General features: G+C 50.6%; 8 protein-coding genes across 8 annotated transcripts; 3 read left to right on the top strand and 5 right to left on the bottom strand.

Annotated features, from left to right (window-relative positions):
* Positions 1 to 1,352: 1,352 nt before the first annotated feature.
* On the bottom strand, positions 1,353 to 2,313 carry IAR55_004663 (uncharacterized protein; the record flags this gene model as incomplete). Its single annotated transcript, XM_066947760.1, has 2 exons — positions 1,353 to 1,990; positions 2,073 to 2,313. 2 exons carry the CDS (start codon positions 2,311 to 2,313, stop codon positions 1,353 to 1,355), a joined length of 879 nt encoding a protein of 292 aa, XP_066802174.1.
* Positions 2,314 to 3,092: 779 nt separating this feature from the next.
* IAR55_004662 (uncharacterized protein) lies at positions 3,093 to 9,731 on the bottom strand (the record flags this gene model as incomplete). Its single annotated transcript, XM_066947759.1, has 29 exons — positions 3,093 to 3,128; positions 3,199 to 3,551; positions 3,613 to 3,631; positions 3,686 to 3,915; positions 3,977 to 4,050; positions 4,105 to 4,265; positions 4,324 to 4,426; positions 4,493 to 4,582; positions 4,632 to 4,705; positions 4,764 to 4,927; positions 4,978 to 5,166; positions 5,233 to 5,372; positions 5,436 to 5,871; positions 5,925 to 6,198; positions 6,252 to 6,386; positions 6,442 to 6,509; positions 6,561 to 6,675; positions 6,740 to 7,254; positions 7,316 to 7,382; positions 7,438 to 7,601; positions 7,648 to 7,791; positions 7,844 to 7,986; positions 8,045 to 8,195; positions 8,266 to 8,329; positions 8,387 to 9,016; positions 9,078 to 9,188; positions 9,243 to 9,374; positions 9,436 to 9,567; positions 9,669 to 9,731. The coding sequence occupies 29 exons, from the start codon at positions 9,729 to 9,731 to the stop codon at positions 3,093 to 3,095; spliced, it is 4,977 nt and encodes a 1,658-aa protein (XP_066802173.1).
* A 338-nt stretch (positions 9,732 to 10,069) lies between these two features.
* On the top strand, positions 10,070 to 11,488 carry IAR55_004661 (uncharacterized protein; the record flags this gene model as incomplete). The annotated part of the gene is made up of 8 exons (XM_066947758.1): positions 10,070 to 10,127; positions 10,182 to 10,218; positions 10,275 to 10,354; positions 10,416 to 10,541; positions 10,619 to 10,714; positions 10,799 to 10,861; positions 10,925 to 11,093; positions 11,317 to 11,488. 8 exons carry the CDS (start codon positions 10,070 to 10,072, stop codon positions 11,486 to 11,488), a joined length of 801 nt encoding a protein of 266 aa, XP_066802172.1.
* Positions 11,489 to 11,660: 172 nt separating this feature from the next.
* IAR55_004660 (uncharacterized protein) lies at positions 11,661 to 16,035 on the bottom strand (the record flags this gene model as incomplete). The annotated part of the gene is made up of 5 exons (XM_066947757.1): positions 11,661 to 12,110; positions 12,196 to 12,594; positions 12,657 to 13,975; positions 14,078 to 15,752; positions 15,829 to 16,035. 5 exons carry the CDS (start codon positions 16,033 to 16,035, stop codon positions 11,661 to 11,663), a joined length of 4,050 nt encoding a protein of 1,349 aa, XP_066802171.1.
* Positions 16,036 to 16,437: 402 nt separating this feature from the next.
* IAR55_004659 (uncharacterized protein) lies at positions 16,438 to 18,746 on the top strand (the record flags this gene model as incomplete). Its single annotated transcript, XM_066947756.1, has 13 exons — positions 16,438 to 16,520; positions 16,582 to 16,601; positions 16,699 to 16,811; positions 16,897 to 17,009; positions 17,086 to 17,607; positions 17,669 to 17,749; positions 17,821 to 17,865; positions 17,935 to 18,064; positions 18,121 to 18,210; positions 18,275 to 18,285; positions 18,345 to 18,435; positions 18,498 to 18,583; positions 18,689 to 18,746. The coding sequence occupies 13 exons, from the start codon at positions 16,438 to 16,440 to the stop codon at positions 18,744 to 18,746; spliced, it is 1,443 nt and encodes a 480-aa protein (XP_066802170.1).
* Positions 18,747 to 19,094: 348 nt separating this feature from the next.
* Positions 19,095 to 20,935, bottom strand: IAR55_004658 (phosphomevalonate kinase; the record flags this gene model as incomplete). The annotated part of the gene is made up of 5 exons (XM_066947755.1): positions 19,095 to 19,285; positions 19,384 to 19,510; positions 19,562 to 19,615; positions 19,694 to 20,389; positions 20,465 to 20,935. 5 exons carry the CDS (start codon positions 20,933 to 20,935, stop codon positions 19,095 to 19,097), a joined length of 1,539 nt encoding a protein of 512 aa, XP_066802169.1.
* Positions 20,936 to 21,272: 337 nt separating this feature from the next.
* Positions 21,273 to 24,385, top strand: IAR55_004657 (uncharacterized protein; the record flags this gene model as incomplete). Its single annotated transcript, XM_066947754.1, has 11 exons — positions 21,273 to 21,396; positions 21,470 to 22,260; positions 22,323 to 22,447; positions 22,519 to 22,626; positions 22,689 to 22,715; positions 22,771 to 22,860; positions 22,916 to 23,213; positions 23,282 to 23,356; positions 23,430 to 23,543; positions 23,612 to 24,073; positions 24,197 to 24,385. The coding sequence occupies 11 exons, from the start codon at positions 21,273 to 21,275 to the stop codon at positions 24,383 to 24,385; spliced, it is 2,403 nt and encodes an 800-aa protein (XP_066802168.1).
* Positions 24,386 to 24,846: 461 nt separating this feature from the next.
* IAR55_004656 (uncharacterized protein) lies at positions 24,847 to 25,140 on the bottom strand (the record flags this gene model as incomplete). Its single annotated transcript, XM_066947753.1, has 1 exon — positions 24,847 to 25,140. The coding sequence occupies one exon, from the start codon at positions 25,138 to 25,140 to the stop codon at positions 24,847 to 24,849; it is 294 nt and encodes a 97-aa protein (XP_066802167.1).
* Positions 25,141 to 25,530: the final 390 nt, after the last annotated feature.

Genomic DNA, 25,530 nt, shown 5'->3' with positions numbered 1-25,530 from the left:
AATGGCCGATTACATTGCCGCTGTGACGAATACCCCCACTGAGAAACTAGAACTGGAATGACAATGTGACCCAATGAAAAAGTCGTTGGGTTAAGACCAACTCTGTGAGTTTTGATGTGAGAATCAAATTCAATCCATAGCTCGAGAAGAACTATCTGAAGCGCCAGAAGGGCCTGCTCGAAACTGCAAGGATACAAAGGGGATCTGAGAGGAGAAACGCAAAACGAGCGCTGATTTTACGACCTGAAAGTATGACCTGAAGTGATGACCTGAAATATTGAGCGAAATATCAGAGCTAGAAACTTGACCTAGATATACGGTACAAATGTGAGATAGAGAAACAACTGATTGAAATGAAAGCTTGGAACGACGCGGAGGTTGTCGTTAATGTCACTCAAGCAACCATCCTGGACAGCTATATGACAATCTCAACATACCTGTTGCTAGGAGACACCTATCTGTGATACCAGAGTACTCCTAATAGCTGGCCCGCAAATCTTCCAAGTCACACACCACTCCGGTGAGGGGAGGGGTCCAATGACGAGTCCTACAATACAATGAATGATAGTACCAAGTTGAACGAGAAACGAATAGGGTGGTACGAGCACCGAGTTGTGCTTGACTTGGGATTGACTGGGACAAGACCTGACAGGAAGCGATCCCTCGCAGATATCGGCCACAGCGGGCTGATGGCATGAAACTAATGTCTTGCGAGTTCCCTTGATGGTGTCGAGGGCGTCTTCTGTGCTTGAAAAATATCGGCAATGCCATGAGTCGCCGATCTGTACGCTTGTCACGTCGTTTTCGTGCATGGTCTTTCAGCATCCCGGAGAACACGGTATAGCTTATGCTCCTTGATCTACGTCCATGTGGATTCAGTAAAGCTACGGATCTATTGGTTGTTTTGTTTCGGATTGAGCTTTTGGCAGGAAGTGTGCCTTCCATCGACTGGCAAGGCAATCGTCCTCAGCTGCGCGCTGTGAATTATGACCTGAGGACACTTTTTTGTTGAAGCCCCCACGTACGACAGATCGCCATTGGCAAGCGCAAAGCATTGACATTCATGGTAGCGCAATGAAGAGCTGGGAGATCACCCTGTCGTCTGCATGTCGGATTCAACAGTATCTCCGAAAGCCTCCGGAACATCAGCCTAGAGCATAACAGGCGAAGATCGCATGTAGCAGAACTTCCTTCATAGAAGAAGATATCGGCTGTTTGACATCTATACATCACTGCTTTACTGACTACTGAAGATCTATACGGGGATAATCTATTGAGTCGACACGCAGAGATACTCCGAAAAGGGCGGTCATCTGTACGGTTGCAAGTCGTCATTCAAATGTCTCGCCCGCTCAGATGAAACTAGCAACCCAAACATCCATCGCTCGTACTCCCTTCCGACCTCCTTGGACCCCCTCCAGACTGGCCTCACACGCATCCCGTGACGCAAGCACCATTGCCCGCTCTCTCTCGTCGGTCAAATGCGCCTCTACTTCCTTCTGGAAGGACGAAGAAAGACAAGCAGAAACCTCCCATTGCCCGTCCAACAACCCCTCCCCGCACTGCACTCGGCCCTCACGTTCCAGCTGCCATCCGGCAGCCAGCGCGAGCTCGGTAAGCCTTTTTGGCGCCAGCACCGTACGGACGTTCGACTCGCTCTTGGGTTTCCGGCACTCGAGCGCTGCCTGAGCGAGCGCGGCTAGTACGTGAGATTGGGAAGAGGGGTCTGTCGCTACCAACGACCATTCGGCGAGAAGCAGACGCTTGCTATGCTGCTTGAGAGCGCGGAAGGTGGACAGGATGAGCGAGGGGGAGGGGAAGTACCAGAGGCAGTGAGCGAGCACCGTTACGTCGAAGGTCTTGCTATCGCCGTCGGGCGAGGATAGAGAGGAGAGGAAGTCCAAGGGAGATTGTTGGACCCAAGTGATGCGCTTGCCCAGCTGGCCTTGCGAGATGTGACCCTGTGCTTGGGCAAGGGTGTAAGGAGAACCTGTAAGAGTGTCAGTTGGCTCTATTCCGCACGCTGACTGACCGAAGCGTGCAGCAGCAGGAAGGAGAGCAGAGAGACGCACCATAGTCCAGATCCGCGGGGTCGACCGCCACGACACTCCCTTGCTCACCCACAGCAGAGGCCAGGACAGTCGTGCAGTCTCCTTGTCCACATCCTAATTCTAAGACTTTCGAGCCATCGGGTATATTCCAACGCTGCAACAGCTCCAGGCGGTGAATGGTTTGGGAATGCTGGAGGCTGAAGTTTTTTGGGTCGTGTAAGGAGAGTCGAGCGATAGCATTGGCGTCGAGGGGAGTAGACATTTTGTGCTCAATCGGTGCGAGAGAGTGGGTGAATGTTGCGCATGTCGGAGTTACAAGCAAGAATACAGTCTGTGTATATGTTGGACTCGAAGAAGCGTCCTACTGTCCTACTACAGACGCGTACATGCCGGACCGAATCTTGTTATCGGTACAGCATGGGTCCAAGCCGATGAGACGTCACCGAGGACATGATCTGCACGACCAACGAGGAGCAAACTCCACACCGCGCGCTCCGAATAGGCGCCTAACACGAAGACGCTGCTGTCTCAACACGCGGATCCGTTTCCACTCCGATCTATGTGGGATAGCCTTGAAGTGAGACTCGTTCACCACTCGCACGACGGATCCGAAACGATAGCTAGGACGGTGCGTGGATGCTAATGGTAGGAGAGTTAGTCCAAGATCGAGTCGAGTGGTTGAACCATATCTACGGAAGATTAGCGCTCATGATCATTCACGAGCACGAGCTTAGGCAGTCCAGATACCGTTGGGATGAGAGAGTTTTGGGTAAGGCTTGCAGAACATGCTGCTTTCTTTAGTCTCAGTGACACTGAAACTGGGAAACCTCAACGTGCCAGATGCTATGCTATGCATGACAGGCTGTTGTTCTGTTGGATTGAGCCAATCAAGGGCTTCTCGGGGAAAGTGGTATGATATGCCACGACAGACAAACAATGATGCATACCTTGCGAGATCACAAAGATCCTGCTCGATATGGATGCAATCCCTACCCACATACTATGATACTCTTGACATCCGTTAGCAATACATGTACATATCTATTTTGTTCCATTTCCTATTTGTAACAGGAAACCCTGGGTTGCAATTATCAGCTTTGCTTTGTAACTTGTCAACTCGACCGAAAAGGAGACGATAGCGACTCACCTTTGCTTCTCTGACGCTGAAAAGCCATATCCAGCCTCCACTAGCTCCAACGCCATTACCGCCACCTCCTGTTGCTCCACCACCTCCTATGCCACCTATGGCCCCAGGTCCACCTACACCTAGACCACCTGCGCTTATACCTGCACCACCTTTTCGCTCTTTCACAGCATCTCTGACCATCTCCGCGTATCTCCGATCACCGGTCGATACGCCCTCTTTCGCCAGTAGCGATCTCCAAACTTCGTCGTCGCTCAGCCACGACGTGTCCAGTGTCATTTGACAGAGTAGCGGAAGTGTAAGATCCACACCGAGAATGGGTAGAGTGGAATGTGTTTGAGAGGCAAATTCGGATGCTGCGATGGGTCCATCAGCTGACAACCCCTTTCCACGGAGCCACATTAGATTCATTTTTACCTTTATCGTAGTAGACAGACTGGCGGACATAGCGTCAGTACTTCTTACTCGAAGCCGACTCTGTGCAGCTCACCTTTGTCCCATGTCGATGTTTCCTGACCGGTCTCCCCTTGGTCCCCTTGGAAGTGACTGGCTCAGGAGGCAGGACCAGTTTTATGTCCACCTCTGCTTGCTTTGGTTCCACTGACATGGCTGCAGCTTGAGCAGATGGGATCGAGCCTTCAGCAGAAGCGTAAGAGGCGTCTATCCGACGTTGATCGGATATGGCTATTCGCAAGTGGTTACAAAGCTCATTTCGAGGGACTGTTGATACTTTCAGGTCAATATCTTGTCCTCCTACGAGCACACCCAGTGATCCACTGACCTTCCTCTTCGGATCGTCGCAGGATGCTGCGTATCTTCACGGTCGATCTGCTTGCTCTGGGAATGACCAGATACCTGTCATGTTCGGGTTAGCCAGCACACCAGCTATACGGCCAACGGGCGATTCACAGAATATTTTGATCCTGACACTCCTGAGTGACTTCTTCCAAGCTTCTGTCATCATCGTATTGTAGATCTGCTCTGATTCCTGCTCGCCACAATTCACCAATGACTGATAGTCGAACAGAAAGGTCCACTTGAGGGAACGCTGCAACGTAAACATCGCATCGCTGGAGACCGACACCGTCAGACTTGATTTCAGTGCATCGTTGACTGACGAAAACTCACCGCCGGACTCCAGTATCCGAATGATCGCTCGTCTTCGTTCGGCTTCTCCATCAGTCGACGTGAGAGGGAAGACTCGTACTTCGACACAATTCTAGCAAGTTGGCTATGGTCGCAAGTTACGAAGTCAGTTTCGTATGTCATATGCTGGATCCCGAACGTGAGGGCATACTCTACAGCTATCGACATCCCTACGCCGAAGACTTTTCTCGACTGAGAATGCATTGCCGGTTGTTTGAAGTGTTCCAAAAGCGAATCGTATCTTTCTGGCTGTGAGTTGTCGCTTTGTAGTACTGCTTTTGGCAACCTACCTTCCACCGTATGCGATGACATCTCTCTGTTTGCCCCTTCGGACGCATTCGAACATAAATCCGCCGCGGAAGAACTGGATTATAGACAAATCAGCCATCGCTCCATGTTTGCCATCGTAAGAATCAGCTTACCTCGGAATGTCGCGCCAATGTCGGCCTGAACAAGATCCGTCTGGACACTCCACAGGACCTAGCCAATTTGATGATAGCATCGATGTTATCTAGTGCGTTCGATAGCTTCCTACGATCCGATGGAAAGAGTCCTTCTAGTCTCGTTTTAACAGCTTGGAAGTCATCTGCCTGTATGTCAGTCAAAGGTCCCGACAAGATACGGCACCCAGCTCACCTGCGACACAACATTGTTCCAACTCGTCCATTAGGGCTTTCGGTATACCCGGAACACTTCCCAGCAACATCCTCGATTGTCCTGCGCTAGAAACAGCATGACTTGTTGCAAGCTTCCTGAAACCTTCGAGGACTTTCGATCGAGGCTTGTCTGGCCTATCGGGTATAGATGACAGGATAATGTCAAGCACTGCAGACGGTACATCAGCCTCTAATGCAAGGCAACGGATGTTGAAAAGGGCTATTGTGTACTTACCGCTTTCATGATTGACGTGGAATTCATAATCGCCAGAAGAAGAGCTGCGCATTCCTCGAAACTCGGAGATGACTTTGTCTAAGACTTCTAGTAGCTCCGCTTCTCCAGCTGCAGATCGTAGAGGTGAGACAATGTCAAAGCTGAAGTATGTCGAGCAGGATGCAGCATTAACCTCGCGTCAGTCGCACGGATCCGTCACTCACCTCAGCTCCCCAGATACGATAGGCTGGCCTCCCAGCTGGTGATTGGCGTACCTCCGCCCAACGTGATACCGCTTGATTCTTTCGATTTGTCTTCTCGTTGCGCTTCGCCCCATAGCAAGCAGGTCTGATGACGGCAGCTGTATTACCTGTCCAGTCTTCTCGAGTAGCCGCACAGGTTCAAGACCAGGAAACGAGCTCAGAAGGGTCGTCTCTGGAACAAGGAGCGGAAGATACGTCTCTACTGCGCCATGGCGTTGGAAAAGATCAACCATTCGTTGTATAACGACCGTCAACCATATCTGAAGCTGATCGTCCGAATCATTGTCGTATGTGTAATCAACTAGGCGGTGATCGATCTCGGTGATAGTATGGGATGTTTTGTCAAACAATGCGTCGAGAAGTGGTTGATATTGGGATGACTTCGGATCAGTGAGCTCTGATGAGACTGTACGTCAGTATTGCACCGATGTTGGCTTCGGATGCACTCACCGAAGATCGCAGCGTCGTAGTCTTCTTTCCTCTTCTCTGGTGTTGGTAGAAGGGGACTTCGTAGGAGCTCGGTAGCCTTGAATCGCATGACCGGGTCGTGAGTCAAGAGTCTGCCCACAATCTCCCTCTCGTTGGGCTTGTGACTGGCGGGCCATCCGGCCGGGAAAGTGATAGACGGTTGACGAACGGCATTAAGGATATGCACTCTTTCCATCGCCGTCTTGAAGGGATAACACATCTCGAAAAAGATGATACCAAGTGAGTACATATCGGCCTAGATATAGCCAATCAGCCTGGATGCATCTCCTGTTCAGCAGACGAACCCACCTTTTCGTTGTACGATCGGGATATGGCAACCTCGGGAGCAATGTACAAGCTTGTACCGATGTTCGACGTTCTATCAACGTCGTCAGTCAGACTGTGTGGACCCGACGCGGCTTCGATTGCAGTCATCTCAGTCGTCTGCGATTAACGAATCTCAGTACTATAATGATCAATTCGGCGCATCAAAACTTACCGAAAGACCGAAATCCGCGATCTTGACATTCCCATCACTGTCAAGCAGAATATTCGATGGTTTCAAGTCTGTGCAGTCGTCAGCACCATGCCATAGAGCAGAGATCCAAGACCGCTGACCTCTGTGCACGATGCCTAGAGAAGCCATGTGCGCCAATGCTGAAAGGACTTGTCGTAGAAGCCTCCAGACCTCATCATCTGTCAATCCAGCTATTATTGCCTCGCGCAAAGTTTGCTTCGAACGCAGATCAGCTTCGAGCTTAAAGAAGCGCCAAGGCAACAGGACAAGCTCCGCTCACCTTCTCCACGAATTCCATCTGTATGTATAAGATCCTTTCGACCATCCCATCATCAGTGGTAGTGTCTGTCAGAGAGATAGATGGTTTGGATTGAACAGCTGAAGCCGAAGCTCTTCCTCTAGCTTCTGATGGATCTGCTGCCGTCTCCGCGTCGCTGGATTCAGAATCAGACACGGAGTCGGAGTCAGTCTCAGAGTCATCACTCGATGTGTCATCGTCGTCGTCGCCCCCGGAATTCGCAAAGCGGATTCTGGGAAACGACGCACTGCGTGATTGATCCCTTCGTGAGAAAGATGCATCGTCGAAATTGAGAGCGAATATGTCTTCCTCTTGAGTGGACCCTGACGGAGGGCCTGGAGTCGAGTCATCCGCAGTGGGCGTAAGTTGTGGTGGGTTGGCATCCTCCAGCCAGCAACTGTAATACCGGACGATATGCTGGTGATTTACACGAGACAGATTGTTCACCTCACGGTAGACTTTCTGTTCGTTGTCTTCCGGCCGTAACTTCACCTTTTCTGCAAAATGATGGAAACTCTGTGAACAAAATGACATAGCGCAAGTCACGTAAGAGCTCACTGATGGCATACGACCTCCCATCAAGCTTGTTACGAGCCTTCACCACTTCACCGAAACCTCCTTTACCCTGCAGTCCTCAGATTAGCGAGTCTCCTGACAATCTCTAAAGCAGTGCGACGCACCAGGAACTCAACTTCTTCAAAATCTGTTCGGTACCGTGACAGCATGGGTGCAAGAGGCTGCGGTGTACTTGTAATGTAGTGCATGAAGCCTCGATTGACCGGCGAGGCTCCCAGATGATCTCGTACGGCTGAGAGAGCACTCGACGACGATCCACGAGCGTGACCTGGATCATCATGAGCGCATGCCGTCAGATCACTTGACCTACATACCGTTGATAGGTCGCGCGACACGACGGGTGACATCATCGTCCAAGCGGAGTTTACTCAGAGCCTCATCCACGGTCAACCGTTTCTTGGAATTTGGGTGAAGCAAGCCCGATACCAACCCGGTCAAAGATTCGGACAAGCCGGGAGCTGACATGATCAGCGCAGCTATGGCATAATGTGGTAGGTTGTCCATACCTACAGTGCTGAAGAAGACTGGAAAGGTTGTGATAGTGCCTCAAGGTCTCCGGTCCGAACAGCATCTGCAGCAGAAGCAATCCAACATGCCATATGTCTCGTTGCTTGGTGTAAGAGTGCGGGGAGTCCCACTCATCCGGCGAGATCCTGTGGGATATAAAGATCAATCGATTAGGACGGCTTCAGATAGCTCGCGTGCACACACCATTCTTCCGGGATAGTCTCGATTCGGTTCCGAAGGAAAGTGTTGGACCTATGCATATCAACGATTCGTCTCGCGTAGCCTGTCCCTGAAAGCTTGATGATTTTTTCACCATTCTTGCCAGTAGCCACAATGGTGAAATCAAGGTCGAGTTCTATCCATATATCAGCGATGATTGGTTCCGACTAGGCGTTGTTATCCGTGAATGTGTTTTGACAACTTACGCCGTTGGCACGAGTTTCTTGAGTGTATCTGGCTCAGGCCTACCAGAACTTGCGAGGCAAATTCCTGCGCTGCCCATCAGAGCTATCCTATTTGTACTGCCAGAGAAAAGTTTGCACAAACCCTTGATAAATCCTCTCCGAAACCTTCCCTCGGTATCCAGCTTCGTAATCTAGCACCCTCAACCACGGCCTCGGTGACCAAAATTAGTCTCTCCCAGCCTTTGGGACTTTTGTCACGCTTGACAGTGTACACCCTGATCACATGCTCGGACCTGATCTCTTTCACTCGCAAAGCTTCAACGGTACAAGCTTCAATTCGTTTGGTACCTTGTGCGGTGGAGTAGTACGGCGCAGCAAAGTCGATGACCTGTACAGCGACTGTTGGTGACGAAGCTTTGACAAATGTAGAGTCATCTTGGTTTCGTCCGGCGGAGGGATTCGGTTCGGCAACGTAGCTGCTCCATAACACTTCCTTCCGTCCCCCAAACACCACCCATGACTTCCAACTCCCTTCGTATCCAGGAATGGATATCGCTTCGTCCAACTCCAATTCCCGCTTCTCCAAATCTCCGGCTTCTAGGGATGCCAAGCTCTCCTGACGACGCCGCTCTTCCTGTAGATATTTTGCTTGATCTGCGGTCTCCTTCTTTTTCATTGTGTTGAGCTGGATCTGGTCATGCAGGTATCTGTTGTTTTTCGCTTCTTCTCTCTGCTTCGCTTCTTCCTCTGTGGCTTTGCTCGCTTCCTCGGCCTATCCCACAAATGAATCAGTCGGATCGGTGACGTGATCAGCCAGTCCAGGTGATACTTACCGCTTTCTGGGCCTCCTCTCGACGAGCTTTCTCCTCTAGCAGATTGGTATCTCCAGGATTCGGTAAAGGTGCATGATTGTCGGTGATAAAGTCTCGAACGGTATCAATGAGCTATTTTCCTATTAGCTTAAATCTTTCAATGAGTCAATTTGAATTGTCACTGACCTCGAAGACCATCGCTTCGCCGACTTTGGATTTCGCTTTTTCCTGCACCAGCTTATGGAGTTTCTGAATTTGACTCGCTGTGAGATACTCAGGCTCGCGCAGTAGTAACGGCGGTATTTGTTTTGGGTAACCCTAAAGCAACATACTCAGAGTCAGTATGGTGATATGTGAAGGACAAGTTGATTGAACTCACAGGTATCTTCTTTCCCCTCAACACGACACTGACTCTCGGATCTTCCATCCCTCGTATCGTCACCTCCCACCATCCTACATCAAGTTCTGTCCCCCATGCTGTTCTGGTGGCTGGCAGATCACGCCATTCGTCCTGGAAGGGTAGAGTAGAAACAATAATCAGATCTGCTATGTTGAGCGCAATTGGGGAAATATCCCTCTCTGGGATGGGAAGGCTGCATCAAGGTGACATACCGGGTAGATAGCTCGAAGACTCTCGAGCTCTTCCTCCTGAAGGGCCTTGTTAGCCTCGGGCATCAGACATCTGCGCAGTACTGTGGGATCAAGAGGGTATGCAAGGGGGGCCAAATCCTGGCGATATAGGTCACTGCTCCGTTGTTGTGCAAGATATGAGTGCAAAGAAGGAATGATATCAACAAAGTAGAAGGCTTTGACAGATATCGGGATCTATATCTTTCTGCTGACATCACGGCTTCATTGCTTGCAAGTGACTGACCCCCGGTTGTTGTTCTTTTTGTTTTCGATAGCGTTGTGATGTATCCATCATGCATAGATTTGAGGACATTTTGTGGGGTATGTTGCAAAGTATCAGCCGACCAACCGCTGCGTTGGATAGACTCCTGCTTAGGAGAACGATGTCATCCAGCTCACCTTCTTCTAAACCTGTCCGATTGGTGCTCTTCGATGTCTTCGGTGGGTGTGAACCCCTCCGACGTTGCACTGAAATCATGTACTGACACGTCATAGACACACTGTGTACGCCCAGACTACCGATTCACGAACAGTCAGCTACGACTCTCATACCTGTTCAAAGCATGCTGACAACCCTAGTGACGTCAGGTACCACGAGGAAGCTATCCGAGGCGGTCTGTCTCCTACTTCCATCTCGCCGTCAAGCGTCCGACAAGCTTTCAAGCCAGGTGAGAGACTGCTCTGTATCGGCACAGTGCATCGCTGATGTAATATCTGATGAATGACCAGCTTTCGAGGAGGTTGATGGGCAATGGCCGTTGTACGGCAAACACTCGGATCCATTCCTCAGTCCAGAGGAATGGTGGACCAAGATCATATATCAGACTTTATCATTTGCAGGCGGATCAAAAGCGGGTCAGTCCTAGTGGTCTCAAAGCTCAACGGTTGGATATGGAGCGATTATACGTCCAATGCTCATCCTCTTCTCGCAGAGCTGGAACGCAACATGAGCACAATTGGACCATCGTTACTTGCTCGTTTCGAAACTGATGTGGGATATCATAATTTTCCCGAGACCATTTCGTGTTGTAAGTGTCCGTCCAAACTCAGGCAGATTTGATCATCTACTGAGAATGAACCTTATGACCGGCTGACAAGCTCTGACTTTGCAGTGAAAACCTTTCGCGAGCTAGGTATCAAGACTTCGATCATTTCCAATGCTGATCCTAGAATACGTACGTCTGACACTGGACGTCGACGTCGGCGAAAAGGACGCTAATGACCCCACATGGAATCAGTGAGAACACTCGATTCACTCAAGATCTTACCATTGCTCTCACATCCACCCACCCTTTCATGGGATGTAGAAGCGGCGAAACCTTCACCAAAGATATTCGAAGCGGCATGTCAAGCATGTGGGGAGGAGGTAGACGAGGGAGTAATCATGGTTGGAGATGAGCTGAAGGCGTGAGTACGATTCTTGCTGTCGTGTCCGTCTTGTTACGGCTCCAGTCCACTTTCACATGTGGTATCGGTCATCCAATCATGCGGGATATGTTGGATTACCGCATGATGGGGACATCAGACAGCACGTCTGAAAACATCGTGGTCTAACTCGGAGATCGACTGCACGGACAATACAGCAGTATCCTAGGGATCACTCCAGCTAATCATTTCTCTCCGTCTCCAGCGACTATCAAGGTGCCATTTCCGCTTCTCTGGAAGCACGACTGATCAGACGTCCCGGCGAATGGTCGGATGGAGCAGCTCGTACAGCACAGGAAGAGCTGCAGGGTGTGCACGTGGTTCAAAGTTTGGAGGATGTCGTGGAGGAGGTGAAGAGACGGAATGGGCCTCATTGAGAAAAACACATTCCAAACATATGCTACAGCTAGCTTGGAGTGCAGTTTTGTCCACTAAGCGACATTGCACTGCTATGCTATTCATATGAAACGTGAGCTACGAGCCAAAAAAATTCACCAAATTTGTGAAAATACATTGGTACGAAATCTGATGGCTCCATCGCACCATTGCTCACTTGCCCTCACTCGCCTGCCACTCCTTGAACAACCCGTCCAAACTTCGTCCGATCATCGATGCCGGGAGACTCTTGATGATATCGCCCACCTTCTCCTCCACGACCTCCTTCTTCTCTCCTGCTCTCGTCGCATAATCTGTCGTAAGCCTGTACATCGCCAAGATCGCTAGACTGACATGGGTCTGATGATTCGCGTAAGGACTGTTGGACCGGACAGAGGTGGCCAAAGGGCCGAAAGTCTGATTGGGATTTCCAGAAGAAGAGGAAGAAGATGAGCTGGTCGATCCGACTGTGGGATTACGATCTCCTCTTGTCAAACGAAGGAGGATCTCCAAAAGGTCATTGGGGGATGAGAGAAGCGAAGAGATGAAACTTCGTCGAGAAGCTGGCGAACCCAGAGAACAGTTAGACGCCCAATTTTCGAGGATACCCTTGAGTGTAGGTCCCTGAGTATCAGTGATGAGCAATGGTCCCAGGCTTCTGCCTCATTCCTCGCCTTACCGATCCCGTAGCAAATCTGAGAGGACTTACCGGGTCAGGGTCCACAATTTCCAGCTTCCCCTTCCAGCCCTCTCCTAACCCCTTTCTACTCCCAAATTGTTCATACAACCAGATATCCGCCGAGTTCGTCCTGCACCACTTCGGCTCACTGAGAGGATTCTTCTTATTCATATAGACTGTTATAATAAGTCCATGTTGAGACCTTCGATCGATTCGATGGAAAGGAGGTATGTTGATTGAGTTGATAGCGATCGGTCTGGCGGGCTCGCTCTCAGGTAATGTCTTTGCATCATTTTGATTGACGTTGTCGACGTTCGAAGCCTCACCGTCAATGCCGTTGGGAGTGGTCTTTGACTCAGCGTACAGATCGGCGAGTTTATCTCGAGTGAGAGACACGAAGCGCTGGTCGGTATTGTCATACGATTCCACCTGCAAGCCACACAAAAGATCAGATTAGAGATTACCTTAAGGCGAGGTACTTCAACTCTCACCAAGACTCCCTTGGGTAAGCCCAACTCCCCTTCCTTTACTTCCTCATCGTCCGGCTGATCCGCCTTCTCCTCGAGCGACTTCAGCTCGACCTCTATCCTTCCTTCAGCCCTCCAGATCCGGACTTTCTCTACGGCTTCCGCGTCAATACACAATCTTCTCGAGCTTTCCTCGTACAGGATCGATAGTCTGTTCGTCGAGGGTCCACTTGGTACAGTAGGGATGACCACTGGCGCTGTCGTTGGAGCAACTGAGTGGAAAGGCTCTCCGACAGTGCTGACCGAAGACTGTCTTCGGGCACGAGTCTTGTAAGCCGAAGCGGTATTCTCGGCAGATTTGGCAATTGCCGCAGCGACTTCTTCAGCCGATGCTTCCTGTCCGGACTGGTCTTGCGCATCACCAACAGCCGTTTTGCTCTCGGCCGCATCGCCTTCTCCGAGAATACTCTCTTGCTGGCCATTGACTTCCGTTGTGGGCTCGGCGGCGCTGATGAGAACTGATTCGGACACGGTGGGTTGGATGTTCACTGACTCGGGAGGAACCTCGATCTGCGGCGAGGCCCTTGAAGCGGCATCGACTGTGGCTGGTTCTTCGTCGGTCGATGTCGATATAGTGGCGCCAGGATCCGTGACCATCGAGACGTCGCCAAGTTCTTCAACTGGTTCGGACTCCGCGGCCGATTTGCTCAGATCTAGATATTGCTCGTCGATGATCGCCTCCACTTCAGCAGGTTCTTCGGCGCCTTCGACATTGACCGTGCTGTTCTCGGTCTCCGGAGGAACGGTGTCAGTGTTTGAATATTCACTTTCTTGGACAACACTCGAGGCTTCCACAACGGGCATTCCGTTCACTTCAGGGATCTGATCTACAGGTTTTTCCTGCTTCACTTCGACACCAGGGACATCTGCAGACTCCTCGAGCCTGGGACTAACTTCAACTTGATCGACATTGGGCGCAGACACTTCGTCTTTCCTTTGCTCGTCCACTTCCTCCTCAAAGGGCTCCCCGATCATGCTCTCTCCCTCCCCTACACGACTAGGGGCAACACTACTTGTCTCTCTCCTTCCTCGCTTATTGCCGCCACCTCCATTCGTGGCATTTGCATGCCCCTTTCGAGCAGCCTTAGGAATGCGATCAAGTTCAGGAGGAGAATCGAAATAAATTCTGAACCGGTTATGACTGCTCTCGAAAGGTGAAGCGCTGCTCGAGCGAGCACCATTGAGCGTCTCAGAATTTGATGAAAACTGGGCAAGGTTTGGTTTGCGATGCGTTACAAAGTACGTTGAAGAACGCTTCTTGGAAGAACCCTCGGTGTCCTCGTCTGAACCATTGCAAGAGCACGCAGAGAAGGAAAGAAGGGCAGGAGAAAGTCAGGACACAAAGACACAGACACAAAACAGCGAGTAAGAAAAAGACAACACACCAGCTTCAGGGGATTTCGCCTTCCTCTTCTCGCCTCTCTTCTCCTCAACCACTTCGGCACCCGACTCGTCATTTTCCACCGCAGTCTCAGTGACAACTCCATTTTCCGACTCGGGTTTTGCTTCCTCACCAGCTGCAATTCCGACACCCTGATCGGCTGCGCCCTCACCAGCTTCCTTGCTGAATTCCTGCGCGTCGGGCTTGACGGAGTCTGCGACGACTTCACCTTTTTCGTCGACATATTCTTCTTCCTCCTTTCTAGTCTTCACATCATCGGCATTCGGCTGATCACCCAAATTTTCAGCCTTGCCTTCTTTTTCAGTCTCCGCTTCTTGCTTGACAACGACGTCCTCCTGATGACCTCCGATCAAGCCCCAGCTCCATCCAAGCTCTTTGACTTCAACCCCGACAATTCTGAAATCCATCATCGTCGACTTCGCTTCCTTCTCTTTCCTCTTCTTGTCCCTTTCCTTCTCTTTCTCCTGTTTTACAATTTCTCCTCTCCTCGTAGGGGGCAGACTCGACCTATCGCTCCCTGCTAGTCCACCTCTTCTCATCCCTGCCGGCCCTCTTGGAACATTCAACAAACCCCCTCTACCAGCACCTGCTCCGCCTCTGGATGGCAGCCCACCTCTGAAAGGCGCTCCCCCACGTTCCAGACCAGCCAGATCTAGAGGAGGTCCATCCCTCCCCAGATGGATGGGTGGACGGGAGATGAAGATGGGGGCTCCTCCTCTTCCCATGCCTACTGACGAAGCCCCACTGACATTACGATTCACACCAGCATTGAACCCAGGTTGTCCCGTATTCAATCCTCCACCGAAAGCGGGTCCGGTGGGTGGCGGTCTCACCCCCATTGAGGCTGGACCAGAAGGCGGCCTTACAGCAGTATTGTGATTCATACCATTTTGCGGTGTGCCAGCTGCGACTCCAACTCCGTTCATCCCGCCGCCTGGTCCATCAAATCTAGGTCGTTTGGCCGGAGGAAAACCACCTCCAGGTCCAGGACCGTGAGGGGGAGTATTCGCCATAGATGGTCGTGGTGGTCGGGCTTGTATTTGTCCAGGTGGTTGATATGCCTGATTCCGGGAGGCTGGTTGCGGAGTCTGCGGTGGACGGAACGGCTGAGTAGAAGGGATGTATGGTTGCTGTTGTTGCGGTCCTTGAGGGTAGTATGGTTGTTGTTGTTGAGCGTTGTATCCGGGTTGCACTTGAGGTTGAGGCGGTCGATAGGCTTGCTGTCCTACAGGCTGCTGAGCTTGAGTAGCCCCCCACCCATATCCTTGCTGCACTTGTGGAGCTGGACTTTGATAGGGCGGTCGAGGTTGCTGAGGGCCAAGTGCTGGTTGAGGAGTCTGATATCCCGCTCCCCCGACAGGAGGAGTGTATGCCTGCCCCGGCTGACCATACTGTTGAGCTTGAGGTTGTGGCGTGAAGCCACCCAATGAAGGTTGAGTCGATGCGGTGGCGTACGCTTGTGCATTTTGGGGCGGTCGATATCCTTGGCTCGGACCCACGGTTGGCTGAGCTTGATATCCGGTAGCCGCGTTGGCGTGTTGCGCGCCGACACCGTAGCCATAGTTCGCATATGGATTGGTTACCCCAGGTGCCGCTGGACCCGCGACAGGTGCAGGTTGAGCGGGGGCACTATACGCTGCCCCAGCAGCTCCTTGAGACTTGAGTTTCATGACATATATCAGCTGTGAGCTTTCTTGCGACGTCTGCGCGCGATCTAAACAGAGCATGACTCACCTGATAGTACGCTGCCCACGCTGCAGCATGTGCAGCTGCGTCCATCTGACCTTGTCCTTGAGCGTGTTGTCCATACCCTTGCTGGCCTTGTCCACCAAGGGGAGGCGGACCAGCAGGCAAAGGGGGAGCAGGACCTGGTGTACCTACCCTGCCTCCCATGTAAGGAGGTCTGATAGGCAGACCCGAAGGTAATGGACGTTTGTTCATCCTCAGGTCCTTTGTCACTATAGCTTTGAAGAACACAGGAGTGATCGAAACACGTTTTGATGCAGTGCAGTGTAAGTCGGGACTTTTCAGACAGAAGAGGTGAATGCTCGAAAGTGGAAGGCGAAGCGGTAGGCTAGATTTTTCGGTGGTGGCATTACAAACGGATCGGCTAATGGAGATTACAATCTATTTTGTAATGCCACCAAAGGTTTTGAATAGTCTCCAAGCGATGTTATCACATCAACCGCACAATCGATCCCTGACGCACAAAGTTCCACTCCTCTCTCTCCCACTTCATCACCCAACTTGCCTCACTTCTGGATCGACTCTGTCTACTCTATCCAGCTCAACAGCGTCCTCTCTTCCCTCACAGACGATCTCGGACAGAACTGGATATACGCAATGCCGCCCAAAGGAAGTGGGTCGTTGCCCTTGCCATATGCGCAGGTACCGCAGCCAAAGAGAGAGCTGAGACAACCTATGAGGTGGGTCAGCGTTCCTGTATCAATTTGGGTCAGTCAAGCTGACAAGCTGACTCGACTTCAGAACGTCGAAACTAGGAAGCAGTGCGTACCCTCAAATGACAAAGCTTCGACTCAGCTAACGGGTCCTCTCTCGTGCTGACTTGCACCTCCCGTACGGGATCATCTTCATCTGTAACAGAGCTCAAAGTCCTGCCGACGCAACCTGAAACACCGACGATTCCGGAAGAAGATGAAGATGAGGATGACTCTGGACGAACGATGGGTGATAGAGAGGGGAGTGAAGGCGTTGAGGTGAGTGCCGGTGTCGTTGAGATCACCCTGTCCTACTTCTCTCCATTTTGGCTGGTCACTGATAGTGAATATCACGACACTTCAGTTTTACACACCGCTGTCTCAGATTCCGAAGGGTACCGCTCGAAGGGATGCTCAGCGATTGACCAAGTCTGAAAAGGCAAAGCTACCTCGAGTGACGGCGTATTGCACAGCAGCGTAAGTCGGTGCTCCTCGAGCTACTGAATATCTATCAGAGTTGACAAAATATACCAATGACAACCGTGGTTCATAGAACATACAACCTCCCAGCAATGCAAGCTTATCTCTCATCTCGACCTGCATCATATCGAACACATCCCCGAATATTCGATACAGAATGTCTGCATACGCCTTATCTGCCTCCTCCTTCTACCTCAACGGGATATCGATCTTCTCCCAAACTCAAACCGTTCGTCCCCAATGTCCCAGAAGCGGATCTCCTCGACCTCGGACCTGACTCTTACAATTCCTCATCTCCTCCATCGAAACGCGCCCCTTCCCCCAATCGACAGAATTCCTCCGATTCAGGTGAGGTCAAACGTCGCACCGGGTTCTCCAAGAGGCCAGGTGGTGGTGCCAAGAGAAAATCCTCACATGAGACGGCTGCAGAGAGGGAAGAAAATAACGAATTGGGAAATGGGACGGAGAGCGAAAGGGAGGATGACGACGATTTTGAAGAAGAAGAATGGGTTCCGGATGTCTTCTTGTTCGAATACGGTACGGTGGTGATATGGGGTATGACGGAAAAGGAGGAGAAGAGGTTCCTAAGTAGCATGTGAGTGAATTGCTATGAGAGGTCCCGGCGTTGTCGCTCACCTCATATCTGTGGTGCACAGTAAAAAGTTTGAGATCGAGAGACTGTCAACAGAGGATGTGGAGATGGAAGATCTCAATTTCTATTATGCTGACTACTCTCGGTGAGTTTAGTCCTTGACACAACTTTATGTTGTGATCATATACATGTCCAGGGGCTGACACCCTCCGCTAGGATATATAACGATGTCATCACTCTTCGTAAAGGCTCCTCATACATGTGAGAGAGTGTCCAGTTGAAGAAGTCGACCGAACCACGATGAAGCTGACAGTCTTTCCCCTACAATAGGACAAAACTCTCCCTTTCCCACGCTCTCTCGCAATCGGTAAAAATCTCGCTTTTCGAGGAACTTATTTCGTCAACGATCGAGCAGACCAAGGACATCCCTAAAAGTCTCTCTGAGACAGGAAAGATCGGCGTGAGTCGCGTATATCTGCTCATCGAGCGCAATTGACATTTGAATATGTGAAACAGTTGCCCAGAAGTGAGATCATGAAGCAGATCGGGAATTTGTTTATCTTGCGAATCAATATCAATCTGGTCGGCTCAATATTGGATTCACCTGTAAGCTGATCCGTGTGCGATAAAGTCAACCGCATTGTAGCTGACGCGAAAATCGTTGTCGCAGGAGTTCTTCTGGTCAGTTACCTCGGGAACTCCTTGCATCTGCGTTGGCTGACTTTGACGGTACATAACAGGACATTTCCCGATTTGGAACCTCTGTATGGCGCTGCCCGATCGTATCTTGAGATTGGTCAACGTGTCGATCTCCTCAATGCACGAGTGGATGTGAATGCAGCTGGTTGTAAGATAAACGATGGGCAAGTCAGCTGATCTCTATTCGTCACCAGGTATTGCAAGATATGCTGAAGCTGCTCAAAGAGAGTGTCAATTCTTCTCATGGAGAAAGACTGGAGGCCATCGTCATTGTTCTCATGTGAGTGGACTTCTTCTAGCCATATAACATGGATCATCTGCGACAAGCTGCAATCATGTCGATTTACGAGTATCGAAAGCTGATCATCGACTGTCCTGATCGCAGTGGTATCGAAATCGTTCTGGGCATCATCACAATTCTGGTTGATCTGAGTTTCTCATGATTCCGCGGATCAGCTGTGGGACGAAAGTAAGAGGCGAGCGAGATATGTAGCTTGTATAGATGTCGGGGAAGATGTTGTATATTCGTCTTCAAGCGATGTCATATTCTATACCTTCAACCGGGTAAGCTTATATAGCAGAGATAGAAATCACGTAACCAGGTTGGCTCGCTTTCCATGACCTCTACCCATTTCCTTCCGTTCAAAAGTAACAGTGAGGGAGCATCGCGGCCGACTGTAGGTGTCGCAAGGTTCAAAAAATGATGGGAAAGGTGTCATTGAAACTCAATATCACGACAATGCAATGCAAGCAACCCCAGTTGCAAGACCTCGACTCTATCCTTATACCAATTATTTCCTCGCTAAAGCTTCTTCTAGCCCTTTCACATTTTCCACTCTTTCCACTTTCAAACCCCCATCGCTCTGTTTCGCCATCAACGGACAAACACTCATTTCCGTCCATGTGGACCAGAGATCGTCAACGGCTGAGATGACGGCGGGTGTGTCGACTGTCAAGAGAAAGATGGCGTCGTACCCGCCAGCTACAGTCATACGAGATGAGATGAGCTCCGCATTGCGAATTCTCAAATCGTTGAAGCAGAGATGCCAGGTAAAGATAATGTATGATGGGAAAACTTACCGCCCGGAACACCTCCACCCAATACACCTGGGATATCGGAACTTGCATCGAGCAGCCGTGTTTGCTCTGGAGGCTCAATCGGTACCCCAGATAGTTCTGACATTTCTCGAAGATATTCTCTTATAACCTGGTTGGCGACGCATTAGCATTGTGACCTGCAATCCGAGATTATACTCGCAAAGAGGGTAGCTCTAATCTCGATGAGCAACTTCGCCGCTTCTGATCCCGCATGCTGTTGTTGGTTATACCTCAGTCAGTGTCACACTTCTCGTTGTCTCTCTTCGACCGACATGTGAACGTTTAGACTCACCCCCTCAAACCTTCGTGTCGATACCCATCGCAATGTCTCCTCGTAATCCTCTTCGGCTTCCTTGGCCACTAAGTTGCTCAAAAGCTCTTCCAATTGCATGTTTGCCTTATCTAATCCCTCCCAAAGATCTTTCGCTTTCTCTGGGTCCCTCTTTTTCCACTCCAGGACCTTTCCCACGAAAGACGGTGTATCTGTGCCCGCATCCACATCGGCGAGAATCAACCGTAATCCCCTGGGCAATCTGAAAGAAGTCGTCGATCCATCCCATTTATCGGGATCAAGCGCGGGTAAAAGGGTCGCTGAAGAAGTGAGGTGTATGGAGGACGACAGGGGTCGAATCATCAATGGTGTGAGGACTGAGGGCGAGAAACGACGGTACAGATGGGTACCAAATACAGCGGAAGAAACGTCGAAGCCTGATCCGACCTTTCCCTGTGCGAGACAATGGGCGTATTGGGCGAGAGAATGAACAAGCTGTAGGTCGGAAGAGTACGTGGGGTTGGAGACTGGTGTATCTGGCGTAGGGAGGGAGATGATGGACAAGTGAGATAGTAGAGATGCCACAAGTGAAGTCACGAGGGCGGCAGAGGAACCGAGTCCTGTTTTGTTGGTCTGGGGTATCGGTCGAGGAAGTGGGGTGAACGGCGTCAAGGAAGATAATGATGATAAACGAGGAGGAAGGGACATAGCCGCGAGCTGTGGACAGGTTTTGGAGACAAAGTCAGCTTACAACATTGTCACCTCAGTGAACAGGGCGAACACCAAGCTCACCTGCTCACGCTGAGAATAGAAATCGTTGTCTGCCAGAACAATGACATTCAGTCCTCCACCACTCTCCCCACTTTTCACTCGCCGTAAGAGCTCTTCTCCAGCTCTCGCTCCGTCGTGCACGGAATAGTCCTCCCTGATCTTCTCATGAGCCAGTTCCAGCGTTTTGATCAAGGCAATCGCTATGAATTTGTTCTTGCCTGCGTCCACCTCGTTATCCTGTTCCAGCACCAACTCAGACCCAGACAGAGAGATCTTATAGATCCAGGTAGAGGCTGAAGACGGAAACTGTCCCGCTCGGACCGATATGGTGGCCGTACGACCATTCGAGTTGGACGGGGGAAGAGCGGAGACACAGGAGTAGAATCGACTTGAGGTAGCTACTACCAGTCCGGAGAACCGACGGTCGAGGACCAAGTATCCTCCGGCGAGAAGAACCTTGCCAGGAGAAGAGATGACCGTTCGTCTGGACATCTCGGTACACGGTATGATGCTCGCTTTGCAGTATTGACTGACAGATGAATGATGACGGACGATTACCATGAGACGATGTAAGTTTAGTAGACATTTGTTGTTTCCCGCTTTCGACCGTGTGACCACGTGATCGACACGGGGGACAGATTGCGGGGTCTCCGCAGCTCACTCCTCCCTCGTTTAGTTACAGCTTATCTCCATCGATGACCTACCTCACCCACCCTTGTTCTTCCATCTTCGTCCCATCGTCCTTGTTTCAACCCATAACCCACTTTGTCCTTTGACACATTTTACGGACCTCAACTGTCCGTAAGCCACTTCTCTGGCAAGAAGCGAAATGTCTCCTCCCAGAGGGGCGAGTGTGCCCATACCTGCTGTGCCTGTTCCAGCTACGGGGGAACAACAGCTTATCAGGAAGAAGAGCACCGTCCTACAAAGCTCCTTGGAGCTGGTATTCAGCTGTGAGTGTCCCTCAGCCCCGTCACATAGCGGGCTGAATGCAGAAAATGGACACTGATCTGGATTGATGTACAGACTCTCGCTCTCAACAAGCACGATATGGACATCTTCCTTCAGCGCCTTCCTTTGTGGACGGGTACAGTTCTTCCAGATCTCGATCGACACCCGATCAAACCAGACGGGACGAAGAGGAAGATGAAGGCTACGACGAAGGAGAACTCGCAGATCAGGCAAGCAGTTCCGAGCGATGGGGAGATGTCGAATCAGGTTATTCGTCACGGAGGATGAAGTTCCGACGGCGATCAAAGTCAGACGACATCATTGACGAAGTGGATCTTGTCGAGGAAGATGGTATTGGAGATGGAGAAGGAGAAGATACGGGGAGATCGAATATGGAGGTCAATTCGGATGAACCGTCTTTGTTTCATTCAGATCCGGTTCCACCGAATACGCGATATCAACCACCGTCAATTCCCTCTACATCGAGTCAAGAACCAACGCCTTCGCCCTCGACCGTATCAGCGCCAGGCAGTGGCAGAGGTCTTATTTCGATCAATATGTTCAGTCCCCTCTCCGTCTCCACGCAACTGGGCACATCGTATGGGACCGGGTCATCGGGATCGCAAACGCCTGGAATTGGAAGGGGAAGAGGGGTTCGTGTAGTGTCTGAGGGGAAGTTGAGACCGAAAGGAGAAAGAACAGCTTTGCTAGATCGGAGAAACAGTAGCCTGGAGAGAGGGTACGAAGCGGTCGAGATCGTGGCCGACCCTGCATTGGAAGGGCAGCGAGGGAGGAGGAAGTCGACGGCTAAGAAGGCGCGAAAGGTGCAATACAGTTACAGAGGGGAAAGTACAAATGGTCAAACGGTACGTATTTTCCAGGAGTTCACTGTCGCAACGGGACAACATAACTGATGACCCCGAACCAGCTGTTCAATGCTACTGCCGTCCTGGTAGGCATAGGCCTGCTGTCTCTTCCACTGGCGTTTGCCTATGCAGGTTGGATAGGAGGTACGGCTATGCTGGTTGGCTTCGGGTGGTTGACATGTCATACGTGAGTCCAACTAAGGCGTTCCCCTCATTACACTCTGCTTTGACGAACACTGAAGTGTATCATGTGATCAGAGCGAAGCTCCTGGCCAGATTGATTAGAGCGGATGGAACTATGATGGGCTACACAGATATTGGTTTGAGGGCCTTCGGCAGCTGGGCAGGAGCCGTGATCAACGTTTTGTGAGTAGTAAAGCTGCAGATCAAACGCTTTGATAGGAAACTTATGGATCTGATAATGGCAGATTTTGTCTGGAACTCTTTGCTTTAGGGTGAATCTCACTCAAGCCTTAGTCCATGTTAATCGCTGAAATGAAATATCTGTAGTGTAGCCTTGGTCGTCCTGTTTGGTGACACACTCAACGCGCTTTATCCGTCCGTGTCTTCGAACACCTGGAAACTGATAGGCTATCTTTTGTAAGAAAAATCCCCTCCGACATGTGCTTACACCATGCTGACGCCGACGTCTCAGGATTCTGCCGACAGCATTACTTCCCCTTCGCCTCCTTTCTCTCCCGTCTTTACTATCTTTTGTCTCCTCGCTCCTTCTCATCGTTGTGCTCCTGGTCGATGGCTTCATCCGACCTGTGGCACCGGGATCGATTCGTCATCCAATGGACACTCACTGGGGTCCAGAATTGCAAGGCGCAAATTGGTTGGGTGCGATTGGACTGGTTCTGGCTGGATTTGGCGGTCACGCCGTCATGCCTTCTCTAGCAAGGGACATGAAAACGCCACAACATTTCGACAAGATCATCAACCAAGCCTTTGTAAGTGGCTACTGATCATTTGACTTGCTCACTCGAAACTTATTGACATACATCGCGAACCCTTCCAGGTGATTGCTACCGGCATCTCTTTCGTGTCAGGTGCTGCAGGATACTTAATGATCGGGCCAACAGTTTCAGACGAGGTGGGTAAAATAAAATCTCCGCGTCGACTTGGTCCTTGGCACTTGATGGCTGATCGTGCCTACCTTGTGGCAGATCACACGAGATCTTATGCAGGAGAAGTACCATTATCCGAAGGTGCTCAACCTTGTTGCTCTGTGGATGATCGTGATCAATCCTTTGACCAAGTTTGGACTAGCCTCGAGACCTGTAAGTGAAGAATTCCCAACGCACCACGTTTAGCTCCGTCTGAATCACTGACATTGTGCACTTGATAGCTTAATCTTACCGTTGAAGGTTTACTCGGCATCTCTGCCGATCCTCTCTCACCGGCGCAAGATTTGTTCGCCGAATCAGACCTTGTGGATCCTCTGACGTCGGGCAAGAGCGACGAGCCAAGATCGTCCTCGTTTTCCATTCACCCATCAACCGATTCCGCTTCGAATCTAAATTCCAACATGCACCGTCGATCAAGCTCGCTGACTCGGCCTCGACCACGTTTCGATTCCGATTTGTCACCTGCCCAATCGACTCCTATACAAAGTCAAATCCGAGCTCAAAGTGCGAGTCAAATCTCGCTTGCTGTCAAAGCGGAGAAGAGGAAGACTTGGATGAGGATTATGTCGAGGACGGTGGTCACCGCACTATGTGTAGTCACAGCTGTGAAGTTACCGGGTTTTGGGAGGGTGATGGCTTTCTTGGGAAGTTTTTCGGCTTTCTTGATCTGTATCATTCTACCTGTGAGTAAATTGCGTGCTTCACTGTCTTCTCCTTCGTCATGATTCAACCACTTCCAAGCGCAAGATAGCGATCCAGGAAAGCAAGGAGATTCATCCTCGTACGGGACTGACACTGTCGTATAGCTCCTATTCTACCTCCGACTCTCGCCGATACTCCTATCGGACGAAGACGATCAGTATGCCACTTCGCGAAGAAGGCAGTTCGAGAAAATCGGTCACTGGATTGTGGTGATCGTGGGAAGCGGATTCATGGTAGCAGGAACGGTGTGGACATTCTTGCCCGGAAGTGGTCATGGAGAGCTGGAGCAGTGATAAGGATAGAGCAGATAGTAAAACGGGGAGCACATTGGATAAACAGCTGACGAGCGGGGTCAAAGCAAGTAGTCGATCGAAGAGAAGAGGCAGGAGTCGAAATTCATTTCAACGAATTCTTGTATTGAATTTAACGCAGTACAATATTAGAGGGACAAGAACAACAAATGTATCGAATGATGAAATTGAAAGGCTCGATTTTTGCCTTCACAAGTCGCATAACTGAGTACTTCGATCAAGAACTCACACCAATACCACAACACTTCTCCGGCTCCGGAACATACAACAATGATAAAACACTTCTCCAGATCCGAGGACAAGGAGGATAGAAGGTATTCCAACTAACAAAGAGACTAATCTTTATCACTAAGCTTCGATTGATTCATAGTTTGGCATTGCATGATCAACTGTGAGAGCATCTCAGATCATGCTTTCTCATAGCGGAAGCTGGAGGGCTCAACTCACAGCTTTGCGCTATCCTTGTCCCTGTCGAAAAACTGTCCAGCCAATTGCTTGTACCGTTCGATAGTCTTGCTGTTATCCTCATTGACCTTTAGAAGGTCCTCGATCTTCGCCCTCGCCTCCACCAGAGACTTTCCCAGTTCGAAGACCCGATTTACCCGTTCCTCAAGTCGGGCGGTCCAATCCTCTCTTTCCGCCACCAGTCTCTTCGAGATCATATCGTCGATCAAAGTGCTGATCTTCGTGATAGTAGTCATATTCTGGGGGGACTGAGAGGTGTGTGCTGTCGACATTGATGCCGTGGACGAGGATGTCACACTTGGCTCGGGTTACTTGGCCGTCCCAGACTCGAGTTCTACCGTTGGTCTTGTCACAGGATTCTGTTTCGGACGGTTGAACTGATAGGGTTGTTTTCGACCCTGTCTCGTCTTTTGTGGACATCAGTACTAGTACTTTATCACATCGTCACCGAGCAGAAATCTGTGTGGGAAGTCATGGATAACCTACAGTACTCACGTTTCTGCCCCGCTCGGCAGTGGAATCACTTGTCTCGAGTGAACGCTTTCGAAGAGAACGTCTCCCGGCAGGGTTCGAAGTCGCCATAGTGGTGAGAGAGGCGGTACGAAGGAAGTGATAAGTTACTGCGGTCGTTATGATACGTGCGACGTGTGAGTAAAGTTGCG

The sequence above is a fragment of the Kwoniella newhampshirensis genome, chromosome 8, assembly GCF_039105145.1.
Source record: "Kwoniella newhampshirensis strain CBS 13917 chromosome 8, whole genome shotgun sequence".
In the NCBI taxonomy this organism is placed as follows: Eukaryota; Fungi; Basidiomycota; class Tremellomycetes; order Tremellales; family Cryptococcaceae; genus Kwoniella; species Kwoniella newhampshirensis.
Note: the sequence above shows the minus strand (reverse complement) of the source record. Positions and strands in the feature narration are given on the sequence as shown.